The 13,180-nt window shown below is 41.4% G+C and overlaps 1 protein-coding gene across 7 annotated transcripts in view; it reads left to right on the plus strand.

The window, feature by feature from the left end:
• Positions 1 to 13,180, plus strand: part of FILIP1 (filamin A interacting protein 1) — a 216,326-nt gene that overhangs the window by 138,834 nt on the left and 64,312 nt on the right. For all 7 annotated transcript variants that reach the window (XM_070480788.1, XM_070480786.1, XM_020901263.2 and 4 more), the window contains one exon: positions 7,426 to 7,599. In XM_070480788.1, coding sequence (XP_070336889.1) covers positions 7,426 to 7,599 — 174 coding nt within the window. The remainder of the gene's footprint in view (positions 1 to 7,425; positions 7,600 to 13,180) is intronic.

Consider the following 13,180-nt stretch of genomic DNA (forward strand, 5'->3'; position numbering starts at 1 on the left):
CATAGAAGTTTTAAATTTTGATATAGTTCAATTTATCTATTTTTTCTTTTATTGCTTGTGCTTTTGGTGTCCTATCCAAGAAATCATTGCCAAATCCAATATCATGAAGTTTTTCCCCTATGTTTTCTTCTAGGAGTTTTAGCTCTCCATTCAGGTTTTTGATTCGTTTTGAGCTAATTTTTGTATAAGGTAAGGGTCCATCTTCATTCTGGATATCCAGTTTTCCCAGCATCATTTGTTGAAAAGACTATCCTTTTTCCATTGAATGGCCTTGACATTCTTACTGAAAATCACGTGACCATATATACGAGGTTTTATTTCTGGGATCTCTTTTCTGTTCTACCGGTCTAACTGTCTGTATTTATGCCAGTATCATGATGTTTTGATTGCTGTAGCTTTGTAGTAAGTTTTGAAATTAGAAAGTATGAGACCTGAATTTTGTTCTTCTTCAAGACTGGCTCTTTGGCCATCCCTTTGGATATTTGTTGTCTCTTGCAATTCCATATGCACTTTAGAATGGATTCTTCTATTTCTGCAAAAAAAAAAAATCATTACAATTTTGAGGAATTTTCCTTTTAAAAAATTCAAACTATCATGGTATTAATAAAAGCAAGTTTTAATATGAAAATAGCATCTGCTTGTGATTTTAAAACATAATTTTACTATTTACTTTTGGACGCACTAGGCCTTTGTTGCTGTGAGTGGGCTTTTTCTAGTTGTGGTGAGCAGGGGCTACCCTGATGTGGTGTGCAGGCTTCTCATTGCAGTGGCTTATCTTACTGTGGAGCTCCGGCTCCAGAGTGTGCTCAGGAGTTACGGCACACAGGCTGCACTGCCCCGAGGCATGTGGAATCTTACTGGACCAGGGCTTGAACCCGTGTCTCCTAAATTGGCAAATGGATTCTTAACCACTGGATCACCAGGGAAGTTCTGCTTGTGATATTTCTTTTTTCTTAATGTATTTATTTTTTAAAAGCTTTTTTTTTTTTTTTTGGATAGTTCAGCTGAAGTGCTACAAAGAAGTGATCTTTAATGAACAAGCTGTATAGAGACTTTTAGGCTACTATTAACCATAGAGTTATAGAGAGAAATTTCTAGAGAAAAACTTAAAGACATATTTTTAGTACTGATGGCCCTTTAACTATATCTGAATCTTCTTGTGTGTTGTGGCATTAATTATGTTACCTTTGCTTTCTAACATTGAGGAGGAAAAAAAAAATGGTAAAAAAAATGGGGGGAAAAAGGGAAAAAAATCACTAATTTCTATAGTGATAGCTAATACTATCATAAATTACATAGCTTTTATTCTTCCAATACATTTATAATATTCCATTTTACCTAACTAGAGAGAACAGTATAATTCAACGTGTATGAGATTTAAAGATAGTTTGTTTCCTGTAGTAACATTCTGGTGGAATGTACTGTTTTTCCTTATTCAGTTTACATATTTTCTTTTTGGAATAAACTTCAGAAGAAGAAAGTGACTCCTAAACTACAGACAAGAATGTCAGATGGAAGAGCACAAGTTGAAAAATGCAATTGTTTAGATCTTTTAAACAAGGCTAGTTAAGGTTGTTCTGAACTTTTCAGTGTCAGTTTATACCTCTCTGACTTCACATCAATTAATTTTAATTTTCTTTATTTTAACAAATATTTACTGAGTTGCTATCATGCGGGTAGGCACTCTTTTAGTAGACAATGTAGACATAGTCCCTGACCTCAAAGCAGCTCACAACCTCGGAAACAAGTAGGCCAAGTAAACTAATAAATTACCTTATTTAAATAGATACAGAACATTGAGTTGAGTTCCCAGAATGGGAAAGTATTTACAGAATGGGTATATGTTAGTCGTCCAGGGCCATCTTTCCTAGGGTCCTTTAGCTCAATGCAGTGATCTTCATATTCATATTTAGGTAGCTAATTAAATATATGAAAAGGTGATAGTTTTTAAAAACTGTGACATTCTGGTTCTTCCAAAGCATAGAAACAAAATTTATTCTGTCCTCAAAATATATCCCCCACTCAAGGTCAACCGCTCTTAGCAGGGAATGGCTTGGTTGAGGTGTGCAATGTCGGCAGTTAGGAGCAGGCATCTCAAACTTCCCACCTGGCTGTGTTCCCTCTCAACTTAAGTAAGTGGACCGTCATGCTGGGTATCATGGTGGCACCGTCTAAGAAACTGTCCCAAGCTGTTCACTTCAAGCAAATGTTTTCTAAGTCTTCTGTTTTGCCCTAAACATTCAAGTCAATATTAATATTGTATCAATGTTCTGAAAGTTTTAAACTATTTACCACCCACCCCAAGTCTTTAACTAATCTGAGAGCTTCAAGAGGAGGCACCCTGTTGAGTTTGAAGTTCAGTGGCTCATCTTGATTCCCCATCTTCCCAGAGTTAGACACGTACCCATTTAGAAGTGCAGAATGGCTTTGTCACATGGGCATAAACACTAAATGTTGTCTCTTACTCATTATGGATTTTCCCAAAGATTAAAAAATCCCACAAGTTTAAAACATAGTTAAAAGTTGTCACTAGGCACAGTCATCAACAATGGAATTTTGCTTTCAAAGAAAGCTAAGTTTTGGAAACACTGTCTGTGAAATTCAGTTCTTGAGTAGAGTAAGTCCATCGCGGCTGCCCTGTAAGATGTAGGAACATTTTGGAATATCCAGTGTCCTGTCCACTCCCTGTTTGCCCTTGGATAATCAACTCATCCCAGTTTGCCTGGGACTGTCCTGATTTGCCAAAGTCCAGCTTTGTGGGATTTTGTTCTTCTTAGTCCCAGGCAAAATGAGAGCGTTGGTCACCCTCATTTGCACAGAGGTAGCAAATACTTTCACCAGTTCCCTGCAACTCTCCTGGTTTATGTTGGTGGTCTGAAGTGGCTGTGATTCCTTGGTGAAGAAGATCAGTGGAATTGAAGACCCAATGAGAACAGGAGAAACCTCCAGGGCAAGCACATCCTTGGGAATCAGATGGTCCTGCTGGGGGCCTTGAACTAACACAGCAGATATTTTAAGTGCTTTTGGTGTTGAATTGGCCTAAAGTAGTGAGGAGCCTGGTCTTTACAGGTGGGACTAGTGGTATAGCTGTCTGCCAAGGCAGGAGATGTAAAGAGACTTAGGTTCGATTCCTGGGTTAGGAAGATCCCCTGGAGAAGGGCATGGCAACCCGCTCCCGTATTCTTGCCTGGAGAATCCCTGGGACAGAGGAGCCTGGCAGGCTACAGTCCATAGTGTCGCAAAGAGTTGGGCATGACTTAAGTGACTGAGCACGCATGCACACAGTAAGGACTCTGGCAGGCTCTAGTCCATGGGGGTCACAAAGAGTTGAACATGATCAAGCACACATACACAGTGATTTCTAAGTGCAGCTCTGATTTAATTACAGTTCCTGGATCGCACCATTAGACATGCTGACTCAGAATTTGGGCATTTTTAACACAGTGAATGATCTTCCTAACACACCAATCTGACCATGTCACAATTCTGTTGCTTAGAAATTCCAAGGCTCAGACTTTCCTGGTGGCCCAGTGGATAAGAATCTGCCTGCCAATGCAGGGGACATGGGTTCGATCCCTGCTCGGGGAAGATTCCCACTGAGCAGCAACAAAGCCCATGTGCCATAACCACTGAGCCCACACTCTAGAGCATGTGAGCCTCAGTTACTGAGCCTGTACACTGAAGCCCATGCACCTAGAGTCTGTTCTGCAACAAAAGCAGCCACTGTGGTGAGAAGCCCGCACAACACATCTAGAGAGTAGCCCCGTAGTCTAGTTTCTAGACTAGTTTCACTGCAACTAGAGAAAGCCTGGGCACAGCAATGAAGACCCAGATCAGCCAAAACAAAACAAACAAACAAAAAGAAAGTCCAAGGTTTCTTGCTCTTCCATGATAAAATGCACACTCACTGTCTGGTTTACAGGCTTTTCATGAGTTGTTCCTTGTTTATCACTTCAGCCTCCTGTGGCCCCAGCACAGGTATCTAAATCTATTCCATTTGACCTTTGCCTACAGGCTTCCCTTCGCCAAGAACGGTCTTATCCTAGCTCTACCCCTCTTTCTCCAGCTGAAGTACTCATGAGAGATTTCATGTCACTTTCTGCAGGAAGCCTCCTCTCAGCTCAGATTCAAGTCATAAAGATTCTTCTTAGCCTCTGTTATCTCCTCCATCCTAAGGCTCACCATGTTACAATGTAAATATCTTTCAATTGTTTTTCTGGTTTCCCTCTAGACTTCAATGCCTCTAAGAGCAATTATGGCTCCAATACTGAGTGTGCACAAATATTTATTGAAGGGATGACTGGATTCAGTACTCTTTTGAACTATGTCACCTGTGTGGGCTCCACCTCTCCTGTGTCTTATTCTGTTGCCTCCCTCCCTACTTTGACAGCAAAGTCCAGAGCGTGTGTGCACGCAGAGCTGCTTCAGTCATGTCCAATTCTCTGTGACCCAATGGACTCCACATGTTCTGTCCATGGGATTCTCCGGGCAAGAATACTGGAGTGGTTGCCATACCCTCCTCCAGGGGGTCTTTCCGACCCAGGGATCGAACTCACACCTCCTGCGGCTCCTGACTTGCAGGTGGATTCTTTAAGGCTAAGCCACTGGAGAGGCCCCAAAGTCCAGAGACACACCGTTCACTCTGTGCAATGAATCACACATTCACCTGCTGGCCTTGGGCTTTGCAGAGCAGCTCTCTGCTGCCCTCAAATGTTTTGGATCAGCTCCTTATGCAGCCAGTTGAGACAACCCCTTGTTCCCTGCAGTATGGTTTCAACTCTGCAGGGACATCTTTGTTCTTGGACTCTGTATGCCTCCCTTGGCAGGAAGGGTGACCTTGTAGGATGGAAGAGAGGATGGGACCCCTCTGTGTCTGTTTTTATACCCTAATCTCCTATTCATTCTCCATCATCATGGCTTAGTCAACTAAAAGTTTTCATTGTCTCTTCTTCCTATGATCTCCTTCTCTCTCCTTTCTTAAACCCTCTTCAAAGTATTTCTCCCTCTGGGTCTTTTTACATCTTTAAATACAGTGGTTTATTTAACAGCTTCCCAGAACCCTAAGACTTAACTGCTTGTTTGTGGTAAAACTTCCATGTGAAAACAGTAATGTTCAACAACAGGAACTTTCTCACACTTTGAATTTCATTCCTTTCTACAAAAATTAACAAGACTTTCAAAGCAGAGATGTAAAGTGGTTTTATTTAATTGAATCATGATTCAATTATTGAATCATTTTAAAGTAATAAAAAATATTTATTGTGATCACATCTTCATTATTTCCCTGATGAAACAGACACCACGGTTTAATCAGTGAATTATGAATGACTGATTTACCATATTAAACCATTTTAAATAGCAGTGATTTATAGGCAACATGTATATTCCTTTCATGATTATTATAGCAATTAAAAAGCTTTTAGTTCCTGATGAATAATGTGATTCTAAATTGTAATGCACAGTGTTACATAACCATAACCTCTTTTCCTTTGGTAACTGGTGTCTAGGGTAATGAACTCAGAATGAAATGTGTGGTATATGTAGTATATCACAGTCAATACAGTTCAAGCATAAGCACATTTTTTAGGGAGAGAAGAAATGGGTGTTTCACATCAGTTGTTTTCTTCTAAGAGAATTCAAAAGATTTGGTTAAAAAGAAAGATACCAATAATATTTACATATTTTTAAACCAGATAGCTTAAACTTTTAAACTAAAATAGCTACCTATTTATAGTTGTAAAGCTCTTTGTTTACACTGTCTGATAACAATGGACATACCTTGGACTCCTTCAGGACAAGATCACCATACACAGATGTGGAGCCGGGCCTTGTACAGGGGTGCCTGGCCAAGGGATCACAGGAGTCCACTTTGCACGCTAGGCAGGCTGCACCCTGACTCAGAGCTGTGACTCCTGGAAGAAGCAGGCACCTCTTTCTAATTTGCAAAGAACGCTGTATAGCTAGCCTGATGCTGTGTCTGTGCTTTGTCCTTTTGCCCTGCACGGAAACACATTGCCTTTCCATTAAACTATTTTCTGACTTATACTTTCTCATTAATCCCAAACCACTGGTTTCTTCAAAATTAATATTTTCCATTTTTGTCTTGAAAGAGCACATGTATATGTGGCAGAAACAACATGGGGAAAATCTGCAAATTCCAGTCCATTGACGTTTCTGTAATAAATTCATCTCTGGGCATTTGGAATTAGATGAATTCAGAGACTACAAAAAAGCAATAAAAGTAAGAAATCTCAAGAAAGACAAACTTTATACTAGGGGTCCTGTCTCAGAGATAAGAGTTAGCTCCTTTCTTTAGAATGCTGTGATAATGAGCCAGGTTTATGATTTAAAACCCACCATTAGCATAACACAGGGGAAAAAATCTCCTCCTCTGTCAAATTCTGTTGCCCCCAGTTTGTTCTTTGGTACAAGCTGGGATGAAGTCAGGGTACTTTGTACCCATAACCTTTACTGGAAAAACAAGTATACGACCAAATAGGAGTACGTTTAGTGTCAGTTCCATCATAGCTACAAAGTTCATCAGTCCTCATCAGCAGGAAATATATTCAGACATATTTGTATTATGTGATGGGGACCATAGTCAATGGGACTGAAAGCCTATAATCATGTGGTTTTTCTCAAGAGCATCAACAAGACACTAAAGTTTTGCTAAAAAATACCAAAAGAACAACTCTGATTCCACCAACCTGACTCCTCTGACTGCCAGTCTGGATATCACAGGAGTTAAATTTCACATACATGTTTATGTACGGCTGAGTCTCTTTGCCGTTCACCTGAAACTACAACATTGTTAATTGACTATACCCCAATACCAAATGCTTTTTGTATTTTCACCTTCAAGTGGGAATACATTAAATTGAGAAGCCCTGCCCAGCATCATGTGAGCTGCCAACCATGTGTTAATGTGCAAGATGAATCACTTGATGGGAAACAGGAAATCACTAATAAAGGCTGTTTTTGTTAATTACATATGGAGTAAGAAACAGAAAGGGAGAGAGCACAGTCTTATTTTAAGCCAGATTTGAGTACTACATTGAGGGCATAAATAGAAAACTTTACATTGTCGTTGACCTCATGTGCGCTGAAATGGGCTAAGTACCCCCAGGAGCAGTCCTCCCCCTTCTCAGAATCACTGCCACTTACAGCAATTTTTATGTAGTTAATATTAGCACAAACCCTTTTCTCTACTTGCCTGCTTCCTAGCAACCTGAAGCAGAGTATCTGCTTGCCAATCTGCTTTTGGTAAAAAAAAAAAAAAAAAAAAAGAATAAAAAGCACCCAGTGGATTTGCCAATAACCGTGATGAGCCGCGGGATGTATTCAATAAACTCCGTGTTGATTTTGTGAGCCCGGCAAAGGATACACGTTGTCAACTGTCTGACCTTGTTGTGCTTTCCATCACAGGCCAGGGAAGATGTGATCCACATGCTGAAGACGGAGAAAACGAAGCCTGAGGTTCTGGAGGCTCATTACGGGTCTGCGGAGCCAGAGAAAGTACTCCGGGTCCTGCACCGAGACGCCATCCTGGCCCAGGAGAAGTCCATAGGAGAAGATGTGTATGAGAAACCCATCTCAGAGGTAAAAACTCACCCCACACATCCCCGAGCTGGGTGCCTCAAGGGAGTTCTCCGCATCCTTCCATCTGACACACTTCAACATTTCCTTTCAAAGGCAAACATTTATTTAAGATGCCCTATTGCCTGGTGGCTCAGATGGTAAAGAAACTGCCTGCAATGCAGGAGACCAGGGTTCGATCCCTGGGTCGGGAAGATCCCCTGCAGAAGGGAATGGCAACCCACTCCAGTATTCTTGCCTGGAGAATACCATGGACAGAGGAGCCTGGTGGGTTATAGTCCACGGGGTTACAAAGAGTCGGACAAGACTGAGTGACTAACACTTTCATTTTCAATCTAGAATTGAAGTATAATTTAATAATTCATTAATTATTGTGGATACAGTTCACTGATAAGAATTGTATAAGTATTTTCTTACATATACTTAAAGCCCAAAATATATTTCTCATGTGGTTATAATATTTACCTGCTCTTCAGTTTTTTATTGTCTTATTTCTCTAAGAGGTGATATGTGTAAAAATTTGAGGTGCTTATGGGTTTTAGCATTGCATTTTCAGATTATTATTAAACTGGTAGCCTAAAACTAAATTGATTTTTATTATTGATATTTATGGTTATAAAGCCACTTGATTTTGATATCTTATAAAAGACTTGGTCATAATTAAAATGGTCTCATGTGAGTGGCTAAAACATAAAAGTTGAGACAAAATCCCAATGGAAGGTTTAGAGCAGGAAATCTAATAGGACAATATTTAATTAATTTTATACAAGATTGTATTAGAAACTATTGCTGTTCATTACTCATAATAGTACATGTTAAAAATACTCTCACATCAAAGTTGGATTTGGATACAGAATCAGGGAATCAGTTGATGGATCTAGCCATACTGGCCCTTTGGAATTCATGTAAAAAAAATCATAGATGTGAAATGAGTATTATAAATGAATAATGAACACAGAAATTAAAGTATGAAGCAAGCTGTTGTAATTTAACTGAAGACAAGCCTTTGCAGCAACTCAGTCTGACAGATCTCAGAAAGATCTGCTTTAGAAAGTATTCACAACAGATTGATGGCACCACAATTTTCTAATTTCTGCAACAAGGATGAACTGGATCTCTGTTCTCATCTTTTCTTTAATAAGAGATAATTATATGATAGGATGGGCTTCTTAGTTCGCGCCAGATGTAATGAACCTACCTGCCAATGCAGGAGACATAAGAGACATGTGTTCGATCCCTGGGTCAGGAAGATCCCCTGGAGGAGGGCATGGTGACCCCCTCCATATTCTTGCCTGGAGAATCCCAAGGGCAGAGGAGCCTGGCAGGCTATAGTCCCTAGGGTCACAAAGAGTCAGACACGCCTGAAGCGACTTAGCAGCATGCATATTATGATAGGATAGAGTCAACTGGCTGGATCCAATTTCACGTCTGAGATAATCCATAGCTGCCTATGGCTTGTGCAGGTCACTTCAGCTCTTTAAGCTTTGGGGTTTTCTCTCAGGTGCACGTCTCAAAGACTTGCGAGGACTAAATGAAGCAATGACTGGAAAACTTTTAACATAGCTTTGGAACATACTAGCTACTCAGCAAATATCAGTATTTGCTGAGAGCTGAGGGTGATAATTGCTCACACTCATCAGTTCTCAACTCGGAGGGATGTGAGGAGTATAAGACCATAGGGGCAAGGATCAGTTTTATACTGTTATTATAACCACCTGGATTGAAGAACTCGGCTTGGTTAAAGAGCATCATTTGGGCATCTTAATTCTTTTCTCCCAAGTTAGAGCTCGGAATGACCCCTAAGGAATCTTCAGAGCACGCACACCCAGAATCAGTGCCTCCTGCCCATGTGATGATGCTTCTTGGTTCCTTCCCCGCTCAACAGTCTGAAGCATTGTTCTTCCCTGGGGAGGAGTGAACGATGAGGAAGAGGGAAAAACAGAAGCTACTTTTCCCAACACTGGCAAAATGAGAGAAACAGGATGCTGCAAGGAGAAAAGATTCCCTTCCACCATTTATAGATTTCTGGTTTCTTAACCCTTTGGGCTTAATAATCAAGTTTGTGCTACTCAGGAGTAAGGGAGTTGCTTCCAAGTTCACGATGCAAGAATCTCATATGGCACTGTTCCATTACCTCCTGGGACCATGAGCAGATAGTCGAGCTCTTGTTCCTAGAAGTCATGCTGTATACCGCATGCATTCGTGTTAATTCAGTCCTGTCTGACTCTTTGTGAACCGATGGACCGTAACCCATCACGTTCCTCTGTCCATGGGATTCTCCAGGCAAGAATACTGGAGAGGGTTGCCATGCCCTCCTCACAGGAACCTTCCCGACCCAGGGATTGAACCCGTGTCTCTTATGTCTCCTGCATTAGCAGGTGGGTTCTTTACCACTAGGGCCACCTGGGAAGCCCAGAAGTCATGCTGTGCCTCAAGCCAAAAGCCACTGCTCATTCTCCCTTTCATACCAAATTAGGCCCAACTAGGTCATCCAGCTGGAGAAGGAAATGGCAACCCACTCCAGTATTCTTGCCTGGAGAATCCCATGGATGGAGGAGCCTGGTAGGCTATAATCCATGGGGTAGCAAGCAGAACCCACTAAAGGTTAAGCAGTGAACCCAATATGGTAGACACCCCCCTTGCCAGATATATGGGGAGAAATTAAGCAGCGAATATTAAATCCTCCAGAACTTCCTTGTATATTAAATTCTAAGATATCAAAGTTCCTAATTCTTAAAGAAAATTTCAAAGAAATTAAGCCTTCAGTTTCTTTCCTTCCCAAATTCTTATTCTGCTTAGCCTTAGCCAGAGGGATCTTAATCTGAGGCATTTTCAAAGATGAATTAATACATCCTGAAGTCCTTTATTCTGTTTATTCAAAGAGGTTAAAGATTTTTAGGACACATGCAGTTACCATAGTATTAATCTCACATTCATAAGTTATTAAAAATGCAAGGAAAGCCCCAGCTCCAAGGTCAGTTTATCTTAAGAGGAATGATATTTCTTGACCTCAGGACTCAGCATAATGCAGACTCATGTTACTCTTACCAAGACTGAAGCAGAGATTTTGGGGATGTCTGAGGAAAGGAGGGTGGATGGAGAAAATCTTTAGCTCCAACAGGATGCCAGTCATCGTGGGGGAAGCTGTCCCCATCATACGGAGCCTGCCACCATGAAGAGTTTAATAATCGTGGGGCATGGTGAACCTTGGGTGGGGTGGAGGAGTCTGTTTGCCTGTCCTGTTCTTGCCCTCAGTGAGTGACACTTGAAACACACCTCTCTTTTTTCAAAGTTTAGGGATGTTTGAGTGATGACATCCTACATGCAGAGGTCTTCCCACCTGCATGTTTAAAACCTCTAAAATCACTTGCTTTTTTCATTCACAATGCCCAGAACGAGGCAACGCATCTCATACCAGTGGTTTTTCTTACCCTTATTTCAGGGGGGGTTCCCTGGTGGCTTAGACGGCAAAGCGTCTGTCTACAAGGCAAGAGACCTGGGTTCGATCCCTGGGTTGGGAAGATCCCCTGGAGAAGAAAATGTCAACTCACTCCAGTACTATTCCCTGGAAAATCCAGTGGATGGAGGAGCCTGGTAGGCTACAGTCCATGGAGTTGCAAAGAGTCGGACATGACTGAGCAACTTCACTCTCACTTTCCTTGTTTCAGGGGGTAGCACCCCTTCCCCCAGATGACTCTCTGAAACCTGCCTGCCTGGGGGCCGAGTGGGAACCATACCTTACCCAGGTGACATTCCTCAGAATTTTCCTTCTCTCTCATGTTTGAACTTTCTAATTCTTAAGTAACTTGTTCTACTCAAGGCAACAGAAGTATTTTCTTTTGTCACAACTTTTTACCAGTAGGAAGGCTCAGCTGAGGTTTCCTGTTATTGTCATCCTCAACATTTTGACTAGTTTTTCAAATGGTCCCCCTCTTCCTCCGTCACTATTTTAGGGATTGTAGAGTTTTTTTTTTTTTCTTTTTGCCTCTACTTACCCTAGGGTTGCAGGCTTCCCAGGTGCCGCTAGTGGTAAGGAATCCACCTGCCAAGGCAGGAGATTCAAGAGACGTGGGTTCAGTCCTTGGGTCAGGAAGATCCCCTGGCATAGGAAATGGCAACCCATCCCAGTACTCTTGTCTGGAAAATTCCATGGACAGAGGAGACTGGCAGGCTACAGTCAAAGGAGTTGCAAAAGAGTCAGACGTGACTGAGCAAATGAGTCTGGTATCTACAGAGGGCTAAGGGGAAGAATATTAAGGAATTTAGGAAGCAAGAAATCTACTTAAAAGGAAATGGGAGGTCTTAAAAGACCAAAGTGTATTTACACAGAAGGAAAATGGATCTAAATGCTCTTAAAGATAAGGCTATAGAAAAGGAGATATTTTAGTCTTTGTTGAATCACAATGGGTGACAGAGGAAGAAGAGATTGGAGAGCCTAGAGAACAGAGCAGCGTGACACCCGCCTCCACCAAAAAAAATAGATGGACACACACACACACACACACACACCCTACGTTTTCAGACTCAGACATTTGTTTTCTGAATATTACCTTCCATGTTGTACATTGTGTGGTCACCCTCCATGAGAGAAGCAAAACCAAGGAGTAATGAGTCTGCCAAGAGGAACCCTTGTTCAACACAAATCTTATCTACTTTTACTTTCTTGAGTTGGATGATCCCTCCTGAGTTTTTCCACAGCACACCTGTGCCTGGACACATCTGCAGCTGTCCTGCCCCAATCCACTTTCATTTCTCTCATCTTTCCCTTTGCATCTACATCTTCAGGTTTCTTGTGCATGTTCACTCAGAGCCCATCTGCCATAGCTGACACCCTGAGACTCACCCCAAATTGTTTAAAATATCCTACCCTGATCTTCTCAAGTTTTAATTCTTAAGTCTGTCTACATTTTATGTAACCAGTTTGAATAGCTGTTGCAGTCTGCAAGAGAAGGGCCCCATGTGATCTCATGAAGAACCATCTGCAGTTTTACAGGGTGCTCCTCAAATGTTTCCTGGATCCCGACTCCATTTATTTTTTTTGGTGGAGGGGGGTGTCACGTTGCTCTGTTCTCTAGGCTCTCCAATCTCTTCTTCCTCTGTCACCCATTGTGATTCAACAAAGACTAAAATATCTCCTTTTCTATAGCCTTATCTTTAAGAGCATTTAGATCCATTTTCCTTCTGTGTAAATACACTTTGGTCTTTTAAGACCTCCCATTTCCTTTTAAGTAGATTTCTTGCTTCCTAAATTCCTTAATATTCTTCCCCTGAGCCCTCTGTTGATACCAGACTAAAAGTCATTTCCTAAATCGTGATTCTTTCGTCTGAAACACACTGAAATTTCTCCCCATCTCAAGTCCCTGAAATTCTTCTCCACTAACTTGATCCAGGTACACTCTTTTCTCAGGAAATCTTGGCTTTTGGCGCTATGATGATCTCATTCAAGTTTCCTTCCACCTCCATCCAAGTGGAAGCTACGTTTCCAAAGGAATTGGTGCCCATTTCACTTTCCCTATTCAGTAGTAAGAACTCCCATTCCTCTATGGTTGAACCATAGTTTGGAGCCTGAAAACCAAAAGCCCGG

The sequence above is a fragment of the Odocoileus virginianus genome, chromosome 19 (genome assembly GCF_023699985.2).
Source record: "Odocoileus virginianus isolate 20LAN1187 ecotype Illinois chromosome 19, Ovbor_1.2, whole genome shotgun sequence".
Classification (NCBI taxonomy): Eukaryota; Metazoa; Chordata; class Mammalia; order Artiodactyla; family Cervidae; genus Odocoileus; species Odocoileus virginianus.